General features: G+C 36.0%; 4 protein-coding genes across 11 annotated transcripts in view; 2 read left to right on the top strand and 2 right to left on the bottom strand.

Moving 5' to 3' along the window:
* Positions 1-87: 87 nt before the first annotated feature.
* LOC109854341 (phospholipase B1, membrane-associated-like) lies at positions 88-1712 on the top strand. Its single transcript, XM_020427333.1, has 5 exons — positions 88-293; positions 397-573; positions 669-976; positions 1184-1362; positions 1442-1712. The coding sequence occupies exons 1-5, from the start codon at positions 153-155 to the stop codon at positions 1570-1572; spliced, it is 936 nt and encodes a 311-aa protein (XP_020282922.1). The 5' UTR covers positions 88-152; the 3' UTR covers positions 1573-1712.
* LOC109854340 (phospholipase B1, membrane-associated-like) lies at positions 1572-5736 on the top strand. Of its 3 annotated transcripts, none has more exons than XM_020427332.1 (8): positions 1572-1634; positions 2871-3271; positions 3572-3673; positions 3968-4179; positions 4282-4458; positions 4544-4848; positions 5070-5248; positions 5328-5736. In XM_020427332.1, exons 2-8 carry the CDS (start codon positions 3121-3123, stop codon positions 5480-5482), a joined length of 1281 nt encoding a protein of 426 aa, XP_020282921.1. In that variant the 5' UTR covers positions 1572-1634; positions 2871-3120; the 3' UTR covers positions 5483-5736. The 3 variants fall into 3 exon arrangements, with proteins under 3 accessions (XP_020282921.1, XP_020282920.1, XP_020282919.1); XM_020427331.1 differs by lacking the exon at positions 1572-1634 and having other exon boundaries at positions 2421-2943; positions 3012-3271; XM_020427330.1 differs by lacking the exon at positions 1572-1634 and having other exon boundaries at positions 2421-3271.
* Positions 5343-7596, bottom strand: LOC109854342 (eukaryotic translation initiation factor 6). 2 transcript variants are annotated; one of them, XR_002250214.1, is made up of 7 exons: positions 7364-7596; positions 6947-7032; positions 6648-6823; positions 6375-6551; positions 6118-6299; positions 5965-6031; positions 5343-5441 (listed from the first exon to the last, which is right to left on the bottom strand). XR_002250214.1 is itself a non-coding variant. In XM_020427334.1 (6 exons), the coding sequence occupies exons 1-6, from the start codon at positions 7468-7470 to the stop codon at positions 6016-6018; spliced, it is 744 nt and encodes a 247-aa protein (XP_020282923.1). In that variant the 5' UTR covers positions 7471-7596; the 3' UTR covers positions 5831-6015. The 2 variants fall into 2 exon arrangements, 1 of the variants encoding a protein (XP_020282923.1); XM_020427334.1 differs by lacking the exon at positions 5343-5441 and having other exon boundaries at positions 5831-6031.
* Positions 7597-9907: 2311 nt separating this feature from the next.
* Positions 9908-20475, bottom strand: part of LOC109854336 (hemicentin-2-like) — a 139871-nt gene continuing 129303 nt past the window's right edge. For 3 of the 5 annotated variants that reach the window (XM_020427315.1, XM_020427316.1, XM_020427314.1), the window contains 6 exons: positions 20267-20453; positions 17802-17940; positions 15988-16175; positions 15399-15535; positions 14534-14759; positions 11530-13405 (listed from right to left, as the gene is read on the bottom strand). In XM_020427315.1, the coding sequence (XP_020282904.1) occupies positions 13280-13405; positions 14534-14759; positions 15399-15535; positions 15988-16175; positions 17802-17940; positions 20267-20453 (1003 nt within the window). In that variant the 3' untranslated portion in view covers positions 11530-13279. Of the gene's footprint in view, positions 10093-11529; positions 13406-14533; positions 14760-15398; positions 15536-15987; positions 16176-17801; positions 17941-20266; positions 20454-20475 lie in introns of those variants that run through there. The other 2 variants (XM_020427317.1, XM_020427318.1) reach the window with 2 other exon arrangements.

Genomic DNA, 20475 nt, shown 5'->3' with positions numbered 1-20475 from the left:
TTTTTGCATATACATGTATGTACTTTACATTAAGTTTATGTATTTCTACACAACTTCGTTTACATTACATACTCTTTATAGATGGTCGATCGCCGAACATACCGGATTCTGTGCATAAATTAAGACCTGGCGATATTGATGTTATTGCCGCAATGGGTGACTCGCTTACAGCCGCATCTGGAGCTCTCGCGACTTCTATAGTTCATATCTTAATTGAAAACAGAGGAATTTCACCGTCTGGTGGAGGTCAAGCCACATGGAGAGAATTTTTGACGCTACCTAATATCATTAAGGTAAAGCACCTTCATCAAATAAAATTTTTTTATTACATATGAAAGTTAGCGAATTTATGTATGTCTGCAAATTAATTGTATCTTTGAATGTACAATATGTTAGGAATTCAATCCCAATTTGATAGGATACGCATTAGGTGATTCTTTGACAATCCATGAAGCATCGCAACTGAACGTCGCTGAAAGCGGAGCTATGTCCGAAGACACGCCTTTTATGGCCAAAACGGTAGTCGCGAGAATTAAAAAAGATCCGAGGATAGATTTGCAAAAACACTGGAAGGTTTGTTACATTGAACCTAAATTAATTATAAATTATTTATAAAATTCGTGGAAATTTTATCAAAAACGAATATTTTAAATTTGACTTNTTAATAGTTTATCTCCATTATGATCGGTGGCAATGATTTTTGTTCCGACATATGTTGGGTTTCGTCACCTTGGTCGATTATTGAAAAACATAAGGTCCATCTACTTCAAGTTTTGCGAACATTAAGAGATAATTTACCACGAACTTTTGTGGCGTTGATTCCGCCACCAAATTTAAAAATATTGATCGATTTTATGGAAGGCAAAAAAAAAAATCCATCTTCACTCTGCTACCTTACAACGAATATTGAGTGTTCTTGCATGTTCGGACTTGCATTTCATCGCTTTAGACCGATATATTACGATATTNTGAGAAAGTATGTATAATATTATAAGGAAATAAATAAACTCTGCGCACACACACACGCAGCTGATATTAATAACATTATTTTGAATAATAACAAAAGGTTAAGGTGCAAGATAAGTATTCTAATTAAGAGCTCATTTCTAAATATCAAGTTACAGATAAGTGTGTGTGGTTGTGTGAAAAAAAAAAAAAAATTTAATATAAAATTATATCTTAGATGGCAGGAAGTAGATATGGAAATCGCCGCTTATCCAGAATTCCAAAAGAATGATTTTGCAGTTGTGGCACAACCTATTCTGCTAAATTTTACATTGCCAGTTGAATCAGATGGATATATCGATATGTCAGCGTTAAGTNTNGATTGTTTTCACGGCAGTCAAAAAACTTATGCTTTGTGTAAGTTTATTTTTTATATAATATTTATTGTAAAATATATTAGATGTAAAGATATATGTCTTTGTTGTTAATACTGTAGATGCAAATGGTCTGTGGAACAATTTGTTAGAACCAGTGGGTGCTAAATCGACGAACTACTCAAAATCATTGTTCGAAAAGTTCCTCTGTCCAACACCGGAAAGACCTTATCTGGCTACAATGTTTAAATGAAAAAAATTAAATTCTTACAAGTAATGTTAATAATTCGACATCACACTTATAAAACTAAACCGGTATGTATACCGGTATGTATACAGTTTGCTTTAAAATTTAGGGTAAAATAAAAATGGCAAAATATATATATTATATTACATAAAGTATATATATATTTTTTTTTATAACTAATAACTATATTTTATTAAAAAATAGTTATACCACTACATCATTTTTCTTGATTTTCTTGGTTCCGCTTGAGTCAAATCGGCTCATTTGAGCTTAGTTTTAGCGCTCCGCTAGAGATGTCGCTCATTTGTAAACTGTGTTCTCCAAATGTACCTAGCTATTTATTGTTTATGAAAAGGATCTTATCGTGTAGTAAGGAGTAACAGTTTATATTTGCAAAGTGTTACTACACAGAGTATTTTTTGTATTACACTTATTGTTGTATTTTGAAAACGAAATGTAGGTTTTGCTTTAGATATGTTGCTTTAGAAAGGAATTCTCAAGCTATTCTACACATTTCATTTATTATTTAAGCACATTAGAATTTTATCAAAACTATTGCAGTGCAAAGTACTTGCAATACCACTAAAATTATTAATATTATTATTATAAGTATTATTGTTATATAAATATTATTATTATTATTAAATATAATTTAAAATACATTGTTAGTACGCGAACACATTTTATGTTAACATGTACTGATTATTATAATCAATTATTGATAATGATTATTATAGTCATTCCGCTAATACAATGAATACTAAATGATATATTAAACTATATACAATACACATTTATATGTATCAATTTTATTATATAATAATAATTATATAATAAATAATTGTGCAGTAAAAATGTTATACACACACAAAGTGTGTTTGTTGATATAATACATTTTGAAAACAAAGCTTTTATGTTTAGAACAATATTCGTAGAGTTTTTGCAATAACATAGCAAATTAAGATATGTATCATATTATACACATGTAAGATACATTGCGATGTATGCAACGAAAACATATTTAATCTTGTTACTTTAGAAGCAATACAATATTATTAAAATATTTCATTATCATATATAAATATAATACAAATATCGATAATATTATAGTGATATTGTATTATAATATCTAACATTATTGATTTATTGCAATTTTACTGTGATATAATTTCGTAATAGTATGTGCGCTATGTGAGCTGTTCAAAAGCGCGTTTTATGCGCATGATTAAAGCAGATATTTTTAAGTGTGTTTCAGAACGCATTACGTTTTTAAACAACTTTTAAGTTTTGAAAATTATTTTTAGNACATTGTGAATCGAAACCAATCAAATTATTCATCCGCACAAAATGTGCGCAAGTGAAAGCATTTTTGAAGAGGTGCGTTCGTGAGTGTTATAACTTTTTGGAGAAGTTTGCCTTCAGTGACGCAAAACCTTGATTTGTAGAAAGACGAAAAGATGACNNTGTTTTATAATGAGTAGCAAGCTGTATATTTTGCAAGGTGGTGGAGCACTGGGTATTTAAAAACTAGCTTCATTGTCAGTTCCACGCAATATGTTTTGCTACACAATGTGNAAGTGTTGGTTGGTTTCTTTTATCTTGTTGTATTTATTAGCTACAACGTCATGTCGAAAAACCGACCTGGACTCGTCTATCAATTTGATGTTGCTTCGTATTTTTCGAAATTGGACTTACGATACTTACGGTATGTGTAAAAAAAAATATAAAAATGAACATTCATAGTTTTTCAACATATTTCGAGAAACACAGAACACGGAAAACATCGATCAAACCAAGTTAAAGTGAGTGGAAATTGATTACTTTTTGTGTATATTTTCTCGGAGAAAGAGAGAGAAAGAGAGAAAGATAAAATATTGCTTTATTTATTAGGCGCTTTGGAAAAATCACTTTAAACGCAACATTGACAAGAAAAAGAAAGATCGTTTAAACAACTTCGACACTATGACACAAAAGAAATTATAAGAATTTTAATTATGTTTCGTAGGTAAAACGGGAACTGAAGCACGGTACTTGCAAGCGGCGAAAACCGCAAAAAGAACGCAGACACCCGTTCCTATTAACATCTCGTTTCCTTGCGATGTAACAAGTAAGATGTTTAATCACTTTGCGTCACAGTTTTGTCTTGAAAACTACATTAATGTGCGTATCTACATCTACTAACGCCTCGTTTTCTTGCACTGTAACAAGTAGNATAATAAAACACTTTGTCACAATTATCTGCAGAGAACTATTTAATTTGTTTATTTACAATTTTTACTAATTAAAATCTGTTATTAAAAAATCAGTCTAAAATTATTTGTTTTTGCATATACATGTATGTACTTTACATTAAGTTTATGTATTTCTACACAACTTCGTTTACATTACATACTCTTTATAGATGGTCGATCGCCGGAGGTACCGGATTCTGTGCATAAATTAAGACCTGGTGATATTGATGTTATTGCCGCAATGGGTGACTCGCTTACAGCCGCAGCTGGAGCTCTCGCGACTTCTATAGTTCATATCTTAATTGAAAACAGAGGAATTTCAGCGTCTGGTGGAGGTCAAGCCACATGGAGAGAATTTTTGACTCTTCCTAACATCATTAAGGTGAAGCATCTTCATCAAATAAAATTTTTTTATTACATATGAAAGTTAGCGAATTTATGTATGTCTGCAAAGTAATTGTACTTTGAATGTTCAATATATTAGGAATTCAATCCCAATTTGATAGGATACGCATTGGGTGATTCTTTGACAATCCATGAAGCATCGCAACTGAACGTCGCTGAAAGCGGAGCTACGTCCGATGACATGCCTTTTATGGCCGAAACGTTAGTCACGAGAATTAAAAAAGATCCGAGAATANATTTGCAGAAGCACTGGAAGGTTTGTTACATTGAACCTGAAATTATTCATAAAATACTTGGAAATTTTATTAAATACAAACATTTTAAATCTGACTTATTAATAGTTTATCTCCATTATGATCGGTGTCAATGACNTGTGTAACGTATGTACGGTTTCGTCACCTTCATCATTTCTTGAACAACACAAGGCCGATCTTCTTCAAGTTTTGCGAACATTAAGAGATAATCTACCACGAACTTTTGTGGCGGTGATTCCGCCACTACATTTAAAAGTAGTGGTCGATTTGATAGAGGAGAGCAGAATAAATCCATCTCCACTCTGCTACTTTACATCGACTTTCTTTTGCCCTTGCATATTCGGCCTCGCATTTCGGCGCTTTAGGCCGATATATTATGATCTTGCGAGAAAGTATGTATATATTATAAGCAAATAAATAAACTCGGCGCGCACACACACGCAGCTAATGTTACTAACATTATTTCGATACTAACAAATGTGTAAGTTGTGAGACAAGTATTATAATTAAGAGCTCATTTCTAAATATCAAGTTACAGATAAGTATGTGTGGTTGTGGGAAAAAAAAAAATCATTTATATATATATATAATTTAATATAAAATTATATCTTAGATGGCAGGAATTGGATATGGAAATCGCCGCTTATCCAGAATTTCAAAAGAATGATTTCACAGTTGTGGCACAGCCTATTCTGATAAATTTCACTTTGCCAGTCGAATCAAATGGACATATCGATATGTCATCGTTAAGTGTGGATTGCTTGCACCCCAGTCAAAAATCCTATGCTTTGTGTAAGTTTATTTTTTATATAATATTTATTGTAAAATATATTAGATGTAAAGATATATGTCTTTGTTGGTAATACTGTAGATGCAAATGGTCTGTGGAACAATTTGTTAGAACCAGTGGATGGTAAATCGACGAACGTTTCTCTATCATTGTTTGAAAAGTTTCTCTGTCCAACACCGGAAAGACCTTATCTGGCTACAATGTTAAATTCAAAAAAATTAAATTCTCACAAGTAATGTTAATAATCCGACATCAAAATTATCAAACTATAGCGCCATACATTTTGCTTTAAAATTTAAGATAAAATAAAAATAGTAAAATTATATTTTTTTTGTATTGTAAATAACAGATTTTAAAGAAAACAATATAACACCAATATAACACCAGCAGCGTCTGTATTGATTTTGTTGAGTCTGCTTAAGTCAAAACGGTGCATTTGAGCTTATTGCCAGCGCTGCACTAGAGATTTCGCTTATTTGTAAAATTTTTTCTCCGATGTAGCTTGCTACTTATATTTTATGAAATGAATTTTATCATGTAGTAAGAAGTAACAGTTCGTATATGTAAAATTTTAATACACAGAGTATCTTCTATTACATTTATTGTTCTATTTTAAAAATGAAATGTAGGTTTTGCTTTGGATATGGTAGAAAGAAAAAAGTATCTTGCACACGGATGTTTAAAATCATAAATATATAAATCAAGTTTATATACATACAATACATCATCCCAGAATGTTTGCAGTGCTCTTCACATAAAGAGAGGTCTTTTACATATCCGACATGCTAAAATAACAAAGTTTTATATTATATACATGAAACTTATCAAAATAATTACACATTATGCACGTACGTCATTGTGTACGTCTTACCTTTCTATAAATGGTGCTCGCATACTTGTTGTAACAGGAGTAGGATTAGCTTCATTAAGTTTAAAAACGCTCTCAATACGAGCAATTTCTGTTGAAGTTGTGTCCATACCACAAAAAGCAGCCCAATCATTTACAACCATTCCAGCAGCAATCACATTGCTTCCTCTATTTACTGTTCCTGTCTGAAATAAAATATACTAAATTAATAAATTTATTAATTGAAAAGACCAAAACTCGCGGACTATTTCTTTTCTTACCGCAAGTGGTACTTGTAGAAGAGAAGATAACTCATCCTGTTCCTGTATAGACATGTTTGGATGCACTAGACCACCTTGATTAGAGAAAACACAGTACGATCCAACAAGAACATTACTCGCGACAGTTTGTCTAAATACCTCGACATTTAAGGTATCGGATAAAATTTCTTCAGTTTCCTGTAAAAAAAAAAAAAAATTATTTAAGTAATGCAGATAAAATAAATTATAGTACATTTCATAAACTGATAGAATCAATATGTAGTCAATATTTACTTTATCCAGATCTGGATGAATTAAAGCAACATAATCATTGCATGCTATGACATTTCCAAGGGCAGAGAGTCTCTCTTCTACCCTCTGTACTTTTACATTATCAGGCAAGGAATTTCTAATGTGTAGTAATTCTGTATCAGTTGTTGTATTCGGCACTAACAATCCATTTTTGTTTCCTATATTATAAATATAAAATATTCATAAAAAAATGTGTATGTAAATAATTTAAAACCAACTTTTTTAAAAGGCACTCATGTGAAAAAAAAAAGAGAAAAAGGATTCAAATTTGTTTTACTTGCCAACACACAGCCGTCCTATAATACGACATCCTGCTATTGATACATGGATAACTGGAATGGTATCGCTTAATTCACCCTCAAATACACTAGAAAAGTACGTCAACAACATAAATATAATGCATTTGTATACTCATTATATACTAAATGTTGTATGATTATTGAAAATTTAATTTCACATATAATTATATATATATATATATATATATATATATATATATATATATATATGTTAGTTAGAGTAGAGCGAGATAACTTTTAAGGTTATAATATCAAAATAATCTTGCACATCTCGTTATTATTGCTTGTTATTAATAAATGTCACATGCGCTCTGATTCAACAAATAAATTAAAATTTAACACCGGTTTGTCACAAATAACGATTGCACACAGTTGCGTTACAAATGACGTCATTATTACCTGTAAAAATTTTCGGACCCACCGATCGCGGCCAAGCAATACGAATTGGTCAACTTGGAGAAGACGCCGATTTCATTGTTGTTTTCGAATTGTACACGTACAGCCATGATAACGATTAGGTAATTTACGACACACGCTAATGCGTGTACGTCGTTTACAGCCGCGGCAACACACGAGGTGACACGAGGTTTCCGTTTCCGTCAATTTTCATGGAACACAAAGACGAACGCGAAATATCAAGATAGCATACTCGCGAGCGATCATTCCGCTATCTCTCTAAGATCAAATCTCCAATGCAAGCGATCATCTATTGTCAGAATTGACCAATCGTAATTGCAAAGTTGTAAACAAACCGACCAATCACAGAGCAGCATTAGCTAACGGCGGATGCGCAGTAGTCGACCAATCAGAAGATTCACCAAAAAAAAAAAAATGTTGCAAAACAATATGAACTGCTGACAACAGAAGAGAAGTTTGTTTCGCGTTTGACGAGTTCGTCGCCTGTGATTCCGTTTTCGCTGTGACATTTTCGTAACTGTAAGTTTTTCTCTTTTTGTTAACATTGTCGACGTGTTGCGTTAAAAATTGCGCGAGTCGCATTGTGAACATATATATTCGCGGCTGCACTTGCGACGGCATTCGAGTGGGTACTCCCCACTACTTTGCCGCCATTATGCGGCAGTTTTGGTTGAAACATACCGCGAGTGAGTTTTTTCTCTGAACTTAATTAATATCGTCATCAACGGACGTTTACGTTAGGATTTCTGCGAGTTCGTCGCATCTTTGTTTAGATTTAAGGAGATAATAGAAGAAAAATTTACACACTACCGCTTTATGGAGAGTTTTATGTCGTCACACGCTGAGCGATGCAACGGCAAGAGCGGTAAGCTTAACTTGTAAGCTTTATCAAAAGCTTTTTTATGTTTTATTTATAATCGTGTGTGTCTATACAGAATTTTTTAACATTGTGTAATTTAGAAAAATTGCAATGTCTCATCTCGCACCTTTGCCGCCGCTTTGCGGCGCATTTTGTATCGGTTGCGAAATTTGCTGCGACCTCGTCGATGGACTCGATCCGGCAATTAAGAGCGAGAAAACTTCAAAACAATTTCCCGGCGAAGAGAAAACGGAACAAAGCCTGACTCCGCCCGAAAAGAGCAACGCACAATTATCGCACGACATTGATAGGTATCATGGTCAAACGCGCGGGAAATGCTCGGAGAAAACTGGTTGCCGAAAAAACGTCATGTGCGACTGTAATAATATATATCATCATCGTACGGCGTGCACCTGTTCTCGTAAACGTGATGTACACGAAGCAAGATGCAAAAGCGAAAAGTTGCATTACATAGCCTTGTGCTGCATCGGTAAATTAGCCTGTTGTCGAAGATCGATCAGTCCGCGAGGAAGAGGCGAATGTCGTTGCGTCACAAAAAGGTGCTGGTAAATCTCTCACGTTGTAATATATTGAGACATATTTCGACACTGTGCGAAATGTTCGTTTCTTCATGCAAAAAGATATATTTTATAGAAAATAATCCAAAATATTTCTTTTATAAAAGATAATCCAAAACTGAACTTTACTTAAGTTTTTGAAATACGACATTTCGCACATATCAAAGAATATCACAGAATAACGAAAAATGAGTAAACAGAGCGATAGCAAATTGCAGAAATAAAATTAAAACGTGTTCTTCTTTCTATAAAAAAATTGATGTAATGGTTGATGATACAATAGTTTGCACAAGTTTTTTTATACATACAACTAGACTGGTTTTAATTTTTGAAATTGAAGTAGATTGGGTGAAAAATGTGTGTTGTTTCTTCAAAATAAAATAACACAAAAGTAATTTTTTTTTTACACTTATCATTGGCAGTTTACTATTTTTGAGAGAATATTGCAAAATATCACAAGAACACGTTGATGTTTTACAACACAAAGTTATTTATTTCTTAGCGGCAGTCAATTATCGTTCGTGAGTTTGTAACGCAATAATATTCGAGAGATAATGTTGCTCGCGCTTCGAATGCTTCTGTTATTTTTTGTTTCTTAAATATTTTTATGATAGTAGTATTTGCACAACGTTTTCCTTGTCATAAGCACCAAATTATAATTCATTCATTCTTACAAGCTCACGAACGATAAAGTATAATAAAAAGCTTATACTCTTACAAAACGTCAGTAAAAATAGTGATTGATGAAAATCATTGCTTTATTAACAATATTGTTGTAAACGTTTATAAATATGCGTATTTCCCGTTTTGATTGGTTCTGGGATCGTATCGATATCTTAATTTCAAAGAATTTGATAGCAGTGACAGATGTCAGAGAGATTTTTTCGTCGTTGCTCCATCTTTCGATCTCGACGGATTTGCACAATTTTATATCATGTTAATTCTTACTTGCGTGTGTGTGCGAAATTATCTAAACATATTCTATATTCGCGTAATAATAATCGAGAGAATGACAAATCTACAGTTTTTTTTTTTTTTTTATATTTGATGCTATGTTACTTTGTGATTTTTTTTGGTGATATTGTTTTATTCGCTCTTACTTTCTATCTTACTTTCTTTCTTTCATCCGTGTACATACATACATTCGGTACAAAATAAGCTTAGCAAAATCTTCAATTGTTTGGCTTGAACGTCGTATATTGCGGCGGCTTCTCGTTCCTGCAATGGGGCTTCAACGTCGCTAAGCGATCGGGTTTGAGAAACAGCTGCTCCCCCTGCACAATTTCCATCTTAACCCTCGGTATATATCTCGCAAATTTCCTTCCGCGCAATTAACTCGCTATATATAGCTCGTGATACAATTTAAACCTTCAATATTGATTACACTGATCGAGACATTAAATCTTTAAAAATTACTCAATACACACATCTCTGTCAAAAACTTACATATATTATTTAATAAAACATAAAAAATTATGAAATGCTACGCGACATGTAATTTATATTTCTTAAAATTGTGTCGATAAAACACGGGAAACCAAAATTTTTTCTATTTTAAAAACCGAGATGTGTATTTAAAGTTATATAACAGAGACCGGCATAAATTGAATTTTTGGATCGTATTTGAAAATTACGAATTTTGTCAATACACGCTGTTGTAATATAAAGATAGTCATGTTATCTCACGTGGAGATATAGAGAGCTAATGGCGGATTGCATACAAGTGCAAATTGCTATCTCATAATAAATGTTCTACGGGAGGTTCATTACACTTGGCAGTCAGGGGTAAAAACTAGCATAGTGGGTGCAATTTGTGCAAAATTCTATTCGCGTCCCAAAATGTGACGCGAGAACGTAAAGTTGCAGAGTTGTTCTACATCCCGATAACGCAGGTGCCAAATAGTCCAGGCTACAGTTAGGTATTATAGATCCAGCATAACAGGCAAGAGAAAGACCGAAACTAAGGAAGTCGAGAGCACCAAAGTACATGGATATATACATAAATGAAAATGCATTATATATAGTATATAATTATTTTTATATCGCGTAATATAGATATATATACATATATATACTTAAAAAATATTTTATTATTTTTTAAATTTATTTGAAAAATGTAATAAAACTTTTTAAAAATGAGATTGAGATACACATACATATAAAAAAAGTTTCGCAATTTTGAGATGTACGGGGGATCAGGATGTATGCGGGAATTGATGAGAAAACATGTCAATACGTGTGTATGATCGTTTTTTTTTCTTTTTTTTTTAATGATGACAACTTTATACACGAAAGAGAACTCGCGCGTGCGCGCGCGCGGAGAATTCTTCCGAAAACTATTTTATACGCCATACAACAAAGTTCCATATCATTAATTCCGATTACAAAGTCAGTGATACTCGCCTCGGACTTAATTTTAATGACGATGATATAACAGTCAGGAGATACAATATGGTCGATCTTACTAGGACGATCAAGATAAAGACGGCAGAAAAGACGGTGCGTCGTATTTTGATTGAAAATAAAAGTAATAATCGGTAATATAAGGGAAGTTTTTTTTTTCTGTACACAATCCGCGCAATGCAGGCGAGGGTGCAGGGTACAAATAGAAAATGCAACACATGCTCACTCACGTTGATCGAGACACTCTGAAACGATCTCTGTACAGATTGGTTCTCGTTTTTCGAGAGTCCCTTTTCTCTTGTTTTTTGTTTGTTTTTTTTTTTTTTTTTTTTAACCGATTCAAATTATCCTCGTATATTGTACTATTGCGAAATCAAATCACTGTGTCGGTCGTCAGTCGTTTAAATTACTCCTCGTAACAACGATATAGAAGCTCATTATGGCAGTGTCGCGAGTAGGCAATTACATCGCTGTTAACTCTGTTGAACTTTCATTGATTGGACGATGACGTGTCAAGGGGGTTGTGATGGTATATATGTACAATATATGTGTATGTACATATGCACTTAGTGTATGTGTGTGTGTGTGTGTGTGCGCGCGCGCGTGTGATTGCGTGCGATAGAGAGACAGTAATAGATCGTCATTAAATTGTAATGAGCACGTACTTTCAACTAATTAATACTTATATTATACAAATATTCTTTTTTCGGTATGGTCTGTTTGTTTGTTTTTTTTTTTTTTTGCGACAAGGTTTCTTTCACAATGTTTCATCATGTGTTTCGAAACACCTTATACGACGTCAACGTAAACAAAAGTGGCAGTTTGTTAGTTATATCCGCTAATCGCGATTAACAATTTTTTTTTTCCCCCGACAAACGGGACAGTTACAGAACGTGTAACGGTGTTCCTCGCGTTATAACAATTATTATAATTACAACTATATTTGTTCGTGACAACCGTGTGCGTGCGTGTGTATGTGTGTGTATGTGAGTGTGTGTTTCTTTTCTCGAAAAGATTGGATTGTGGCTGATCTCGATGCGCGACCGGCCGTCCGTCGTCTCAAGCGCTGCTACTTTAAAGCGTAAATTCGGCAGTCTAGGTCGAGCGGTTCAGTCTTACGTTCTTGAATCCCGCAGAACGCGCGGCTGCAGAGAATACACTCCTTTCTGTATGCGGGCGAAATCAAAACAAAAACCAAAGAGATGAGCTATTTCCCCTCCCCCGTGCGAAAAACGAGAAACTCGCTTGAGAATTGATGGGAATTCAGAGATTTATTAATTCATTTCCACCGCAAATGAATTCCGCTCAATTCAAGTTTTGTGTGATTCGGACACATTTTTTTTTTTTACAAAGGACGAGAGAGATATACAAGACGAAAACGAGAACCGCTACGGGCAGGCGGTATTATCTTCTCTCTCTCTCTTCTCTCTCTCTCTCTCTCTCTCTCTCAATCTCTCACACTCTCTCGACACGCTCTACTTACGTGTGTACATCTATCTAAATTAAATTACAAACAAGGACATAGCGGTAATTGGTGGAGGGACACCCGGGAAACTAAATGCAACCAAATGCATGCGTAATGCACCCTACCGAGCGCATAAATCACTCAAGCGACTATCGCGATCGGAGAACGTAACTCGTCGTTCGATACTTGCGGCGCGTCGCGTCGTGTCGCCGCATAAGTATTGTAATTTAACGTGGTTGGATCGTCTAAAAACTTCTTGCGCGAATCTCTAATGGATGATGTCGTCTCACGTATAATATCGCATGTATATATATAGTATATATATATATATGTAGCAACATATTGTGTGTAACGATCGCGCAATAACGCGTCATTATAAAGTTGTACGCGTGCAAAAATAACAAAAGAGAAGTGGCGCGCTCTCTCATTATCGGTGAGAAACAAATTTTTGGACGACCCACACAGAGAGTAGAGTGTGTGTTTGATACATTAAAGCGTATAACGTGTGTGTGTGTGTGTGTGTATGTGTGTGTGTTCTATACATCTCTCCACATGTTGGAACACATGTTTCGGGAGAACACAATACAACATTTTTATTTATATATAAAACCTTCGAGGTCTTTCCGGGAGAAAAGGTGGAAAGTTTGCGCTCCTCGTTCCTTGCCTTTTTTAATCCGATTTAGCGTGTCCCGTTCTTCGTCCTGTAGAAGGAATTTTTCCTGCGCCAAGGATTGCACGCTCTCATTGACTCAATTAATGAACACAATTACAACATTTACAACACGTGTGTGTGGGGGACGCGTCAACGTCTGAGCAGTTCGTATAATTGTATTATATTATTTTCCTGCTGTAAGTGTGGTCTGTCTTTATTTGACGAGCCCCCGAAAGCGAGAAAGACAGAAATATATATATATACGAGATACACATGTGGCGTATCGCGACAAACAATCCGGTAAAATAAAACAAAAAAGAAAAGAAACAAAAAAAAAAAAAAAACAGGCGGTAACATTGTTAATACGAGTTAAATCACCAGAGTTTAAATCCAGACGACTCGTTGCGCATTCAGGTCAAGCATTTGCAGTTTTGCTTTTCGCATCGATTAAATTTGTACGTGCGTGCGTTACAGTCAGGTGATTACTCTCGGACAAGCGCGCAGGCAATTGAAACAAAACAAAAAAAGAAAAAAAAAACAAACAAACAAACAAAAAACGAAAAAAGAGAAAACATCTCAAAAGCGGAATAGCTAATGATAGTGATGAGTGATATGGCAAAATGGAAGCTCTGTGTGTGACGCGGCGTTGATACTCTTTATATACTTACACTAAAGAGAATGAGTGGAGTCTTGCGTTAAAAAATGCACGTGCGAGAGTATAGCAAAGGATTTTTTAGAAAGATTGCTTTTTTTTTTTTTTTCATCACTTGAATTATTATTCACAGAAAAGTACGCTCTCTGCTGGAGATATGCGCCAACGAATGTGAGAGAGAGACTCATTATAAAAGTAATCAGCAATTAAACAAAATAATGATAGGTGTTTACTAAACGTGTATTGTGTTTGCTGTGCGAAATTCTACGATCGCAAACAAGCAGCAACGTGTCGAAAACAATAGGTGTCAAAAGAAATTTTGTTGAATTCACATGCAATTTTTTTTTTTTTTTTTTATGGAAGCGCATGTTTGATGCGTGACAAATAAAAGAGAAGAAGAAAAAGAGAGAAGAGAAAAAGGATATATAGACAGACAAAGTGCGAGAGAGACGAAGGTAAAAATGCAAAAAACACGGACAAGTGTGAGTGCGAGGACAGTTCGTTTCGCTTTTGTTTCGTTTCTTATTTTTTAACTTATCTGACCTGCAACGTATATTGTCCGTGAGGTTGCCCGTGATGATGGTGCCTCTGATAATGTTGCTGTTGGTGTTGCGGATCGTGCTGATAACACTCCTGCTGGTATTGCTGCGACGGGACGGGTTTCAGAACATGATTGGCTCGCTTCTCCGGAACAAACTGCTGACTCGTACGTTCCATCGTATCCACTGCCAAGCGTGGATCCTCTATCATAGCGTTAGAAGCCTTTGTACTGTGAAAATAGCGGTTATCGTTTCGGTTTCGTTTCATTAGATGCTTTGCGTAGGTAGGTAAAGATAGACGTTCTACACATACACACACATACATACACACACACATCCCACTCTTTCCGGATCGTGCTTTTAAAGAGGTGCTCGACAAATTTGGGTCGGAGAGCGTTCTAAATTGCACAACTTCACACACTGTGGTGTAATTAAATAATTCATTATTGCCATCAGCTCTCCGATTCGAACAAGATCTTATTTCCGAGAAAAAAAAATAAATTGTCTGGAAGGTTTCGAGATACAGTATGTAGCATTTGATTTGTCACAACACTTGATCGATTAGATGATCTACTACGTCATCTTTTTTTTTAAATAATTCTTTTCTTTACTTATTTATATTCAGTGATAAATATGTGCAACAACAATGAAAACGACTCAGAAACACTGGCGCGTTTTTGCAAAATTTCGTGTCCTTTTGCGTAATATAAAATTCTCGCGAAATTTCTCTTTGCGTGTGCAAATGCGTAGACAGTCAAAATGTACACAATATTGGAATATTGCGCCGTGATCTACCGACGGGGTGGTGCGACGCGTCGCGTCTACTCGCCAATAAATCACCGTGCAGCATCGCAATATCGCTTGCTTACCAATGCACTTGCTGCAACGTCGGTACTGTGTTTCTGGCTACGCAGCATCTACTATCCGAGCGTAGGAAACAAACGAATCCCATTATCAGTACTGCGAGCACCGTGAATCCAGCTACCGCGCCGATAACGAGCGGGATCTGCGGCAGAGAAAAATATTCCATGCGCGTCGCGCCGCTAAAACACTTTGCGCGAACCGCGAGCGGTGTATCGATCCGTAAAAAAAAAAAAAAAAGAAACAAAACGAGTATAAGTAGATTTTTCTCTTCATCTTTGTGGATGCTATAAATATTTAAATACACGCGTATAAAACCACGAGAAAAAAAGAGGTTTACTATAGAATAGCAAGAAGATTAGTATACTATATACGGTTAGGAAGAAAAATTTGCCAAGCAAATTGGATTTGAATTGAAGTCTTTTTTGTTGTTTTGCAAACACGTTTGCGAAAAACGTTTTGTTGATGAAACAAGAAATTCAACACTCAGCCACAATTTTCTTGCTGTGTCTAAGGTACGGTAAAAAAAATATATCCGTAGTTATTTTTACGTGTGAAACATTACGATTGTGCAAAAAGAATTTTTTTTTTATTTACCTGACCGGGTTCGTCAACCCTCAGCATGAGCACACGTCTGTCACTGCCGCGATCGTTCTCCACGATAACGTGATACAGCCTTTGATCCTCTTTCACCGTGGTTGTCAACTCTAAGATCGCTAAGTAACAATCCTCCGAAGCCAGCGGCTCCAGATCGAGCGCGCGATACCGCGGTTCCAGAACCTCACCTGCCGATAATAGAACGACTCCATGCATCTCTCGACAATTTGCATTTATTCCCCGTATCTATTCCGCTTCTACGTTCAACTGAAATAAAATGTCGCAAAATCAAATCAACCTTTTCATTCAATGCGCATTCCACTATGAACGAAGAAAAATAATCGAAAATCATTGCTCACTGAGATGAAGGCGTATAAGTCAATTGAATCAACGAAGCTGTACAAAAGTAATAAAAAAAATAAAACAAAAAAAAAATCAAAAATATGCACTAAATAAATAATAACAATTGAGTTAATTTCGAAAATGTATACACACAAACACGATAGATGTGTAGATAAAACTTGCTAAAATACTGTATACTCGGTTCTTATATAATGCAGGCAATTATCCGAGAACGAAGAACTGTGTCAACAGAAGACTAATTAATCGCTATCTCGAATAATAACGGAGGCGGGAAAAATTGACAGCGCGCGCGAGTAGAGAGCATCGATTTGTGTGAGCGGAAATTGGTCTCAAGATCGTAAGCTCGAGTTACATGCGAATAATCAATTAACTAAAGAGAGTAATTACGAGTGCGGCAACGCGCTCATCGATAAGGTGACTGCTGCCGAGAAGTGCCAATTACACTGACAAGGATAAAACAAAAATAAAACAATGTGTACTCGTTCCCAGGGCAAAAGCTCGAGTGAGCTTTTCTCACTGATCTTCGTCGACCAGTTGGCCGACGGCAGAGGTAAAGAGGAAAACTTGACAGAGAGCAGTTTCGCGAACTGAAGAGGAAAGGAAGACGAAGAAGTTGAAGAAGAAAGGAAACGGAAGACCGTTGATAATTATACTACCTCGCCGTTTGCAGTATTCGAAACAAAAGCCAAAGTAGAGTTTATACATTAACGGTTCGTTGGAGGTGACGAGCGCGTTTCGTCCCGCGGAGACGCATAACGAGAAGGGAAACACGTAACGAAGAGAGAGGGTAAAGTTGGTATCTAGATACCAACGACGAGAAGTCAAAGCTATAATAAAGTAAAGTCGAGTTAGCTCGCGCGTCGCGGTTGTAACAATTTTACAACGTGCTGCGAAAGCGCATATCTATCTTCTCGTTTTGCACTATGCTGACCGTATCTCGCGTTGTTTACCGACACGTTTACAAAGATAAACGTTAGTACGAGTTACTACCACTGTTTGCGGCGAAAGCACGTGCGGCGAACGATCCAAACGCACCATTGTATCGCGAAAGGAAATAAAACAAAAGCAACCCTCCCCACGCGAAGATCAATGTTCCTTTAAACCGTAATAGAAAGTTTTCGGTCCATTAATTTCTCAGTTTCTTGCTGCTTCGAATGGCGTTCTTTGTCATTTGTTCGCGAATGTGAGATGTAAACGCTATCTATTATTGTACTTTATAGACCTTCGATGTTTACGTCTAACGTAATATCTCGGATGAGTAATTTTGAAATTACAGTTGTACCAACAATGTTAAAAAACAAAAGGGAGAACGTTATTTATAAAAAGTTGCTACAAAAGTTGCTACAAAAGTTGCTAAAACGGAGACAAAATCTTGAAAGCGAAAGCGAAGTCGAGAATACTTCTCCTAGTGGTAGTTTCTCTCTCGTGGTAGTTAAGATCAAGTCTCTAACCCGCGTGCAGTCTGGTGCTACCCCATTCCCAGGCTACGAGCCGCGGCTTCGGGTCCGAGCACAGTCTGATCTCTAATCTGGCCGGGCTACCTTCCGTCGTCACAACGACGAACTTCTCCGTGATGGCCGGCTTCACCACCTGCGACACACGTTTAACATCCTTTGAATGGGAAAGTTGGTTGCTAAGTTCTGCGATCATCGAACAATGAAACATTTGACCGGTTTAGTTTATAACGTGACAACGAGACGTTTTTTAAGTTTTTTTTTTTGCCACAAAAAACCGTTCGCAGCGAAAAAAAAACATACGATCGCTATATATGTATATATATATATTTCATCGTGTGCAATAAAAATCAAAATATCACTGATGAATCGTCGCGATTCTTTTCACCACGCTACACGTCGGAAGCCACGTAAAAAAAAAAAGAGAAAGAGAGAGAGAGGCGTTATCAGGAAAAATAGCGGTAGCGACTCAATAAACGTTAGCAATTTAATTCAGATACGAATGATACGTGACTAAGCGCTAAACACGAAAGCGAAAATGATATTTGATTCGCAAACAGAAAATCCCGGCGCGCTGTGTGTGAATACAATTTTCGACGGTGAAAGAAAAATATTTTGTGATTTATGACCGTTAAAATTTCATTCGATGTAACATTCCACACGTTAAAATGAAAATATTTTAACGACGTTATATATATTTGCATTACGAGAATATGTTCTAAATAAAATAATCCGTATTCATTTGCGCCGGTATCGCGTTTCGAACTTCTCCTGATTTATATCAATTTCAGATTGAAGTGCGCGCGCATACAAAATGTGATTTATTCATTTTCGTAACATTTATATTATAATACGCAGCGATATTATAGACACTTGTCGCGCGCGTATTTGCAACGCGTATCGCAATCATAAAACATTGATTTCATTTCGTCGACATTTTAGTTGACTTCCAGATGAAATAAATCATAATCAAAAGCTCCTTTCTCGTGATATTCTCAAAGAGAGAGAGAGAGAGAGAGTGAGAGAGAGTATTATGTGATATAACGGTACATGTGCGCAATTCTGAAATCAATTTGGTCGACATATCGACCCCTCACACCAACGCTGTTTAATTTCGATACGTGGCTTGGCGTATTAAATGAAACGGAAATCACAGCTTTCGCAGCTACGTAGCCAGTGATTCGCATTAAGTTGCACGCGTTCTGCAAGTGAGCAAAATTCCGCAAAAATTCAAACTGTTATACGTAGAAAAATTGAATTTTTTTTACGGTCATTAATGACATCAAGTAATTGGCCATAAAATTCGACTACCGATCAGACGCGAAACAATCGGAACATCACAAAAAAAAATAGAAATGGAATTCAATCTCCGTTGTTATTTTACTTGCAAATAAAAAACGTGTTTTACACAAAACGATGTGAATATCGGATTTCTTCGGCGAATCAAAGAAATAGTTATTAAAAATTTCTTGCGCAACAAATTATACAATGCGCATTTGTACGACAGATCATTGCACGCGAAAGTATTGAAGTGATTTTTTTTTTTTTCAATTAATTGTTAGTATACAGTCGTTTTTCGTACAGGGAGTAAAAAGAAAAAAACGCACACGCGCGCTTGCGCTCGCACAATATCGGGCCACTCTTTGAAACGAAACAATTGCCGTTCGTTACAATTAACGAGGATATTGATTTTTAGTCTGCGTGCGATAAAACACGATGGAATAATATGCGAGCATTGTTGACAGCTGAACAAAAAAAAAAAAGAGAATTACAAAGCGTATCGCCGGCAAAAGTATATTCGAAGTCAAACGCACGTGTGTGTGTGTGTACTTGGTGTGTATTTTGCCGCGCGTATATATATGACAAAAAAAAATAATTACTGATAATATTTATGCGCGCGTTATTTGTTTATACAAAAGGTCAAAACGAGAAAGAAAAAAATATACTAACGTGTGTATCAAGAGATGGGTAAGAAGTTCGTAATGTAAAAGATGTGTATTTTTTTTTATTAAACGTCGGATCATTCTGTAAAAAAATTTCTGTCCTCTTATTTGCGGGCAAGTTATGGCGACTGTGCGATATAAGACGTCTCCCTCGACGTATCGTTTCGTTAAGAGCTAATGGGACAGAAAGAGATTAATGTGCGACGGAAACGCTTCTTCTTCGTCACGAAAATACATTCCGCTATTTTTCTGCCGATATTACATTCGAACGAAGTCGGAGTTTGAACGACAGGGAACTTGGACGGCGAGCGTGAAGCACTCCCGCGGATTCTCTCGCGGGAGAGAGAAGATAATCAATGAAACGGTATAGCCGCAGAGAGTAATGAAGCGATATTTTTTCTGTTCCGGATCCGTTCGAACCGTTATTCGTCAACGTCCGCCTACACTCTGACCCGTACTACTTCGATAACTGATTTGCAGCGAAACTTTTTCAAACGTTTCCGCATCGCGTCGCCTTACCCGTGGAGCGCCGACCACTTGCAGAGACACAGGGTCGCTTTTAACCTCCCTGATGTTGCCATTGATCTTGTTGGACGCGAGACATATGTATTGACCCTGTTGCTCGTATGTCACATTCGTCAGGATCAATCGCTGTCCCGTACCGCATTCCAACGGCATGCGACCGTCCGTGAATATCTGTGCCCATCTGCGCGCACACGCGACAGAAA

Source organism: Pseudomyrmex gracilis, unplaced genomic scaffold, assembly GCF_002006095.1.
Source record: "Pseudomyrmex gracilis isolate BER0280 unplaced genomic scaffold, ASM200609v1 scaffold_63, whole genome shotgun sequence".
In the NCBI taxonomy this organism is placed as follows: Eukaryota; Metazoa; Arthropoda; class Insecta; order Hymenoptera; family Formicidae; genus Pseudomyrmex; species Pseudomyrmex gracilis.
Note: the sequence above shows the minus strand (reverse complement) of the source record. Positions and strands in the feature narration are given on the sequence as shown.

Excerpts from the sequence above, each read along its gene's own strand:
- LOC109854342 (XM_020427334.1), bottom strand. The coding sequence starts at position 7,470 with ATGGCTGTACGTGTACAATTCGAAAACAACAATGAAATCGGCGTCTTC. Across the intron at positions 7,033-7,363 it reads GGGTCCGAAAATTTTTACAG|TGTATTTGAGGGTGAATTAA; the intron begins GTAATAATGACG and ends GTACTTTTCTAG. Across the intron at positions 6,300-6,374 it reads TTCTACAAGTACCACTTGCG|ACAGGAACAGTAAATAGAGG; the intron begins GTAAGAAAAGAA and ends ATTTTATTTCAG.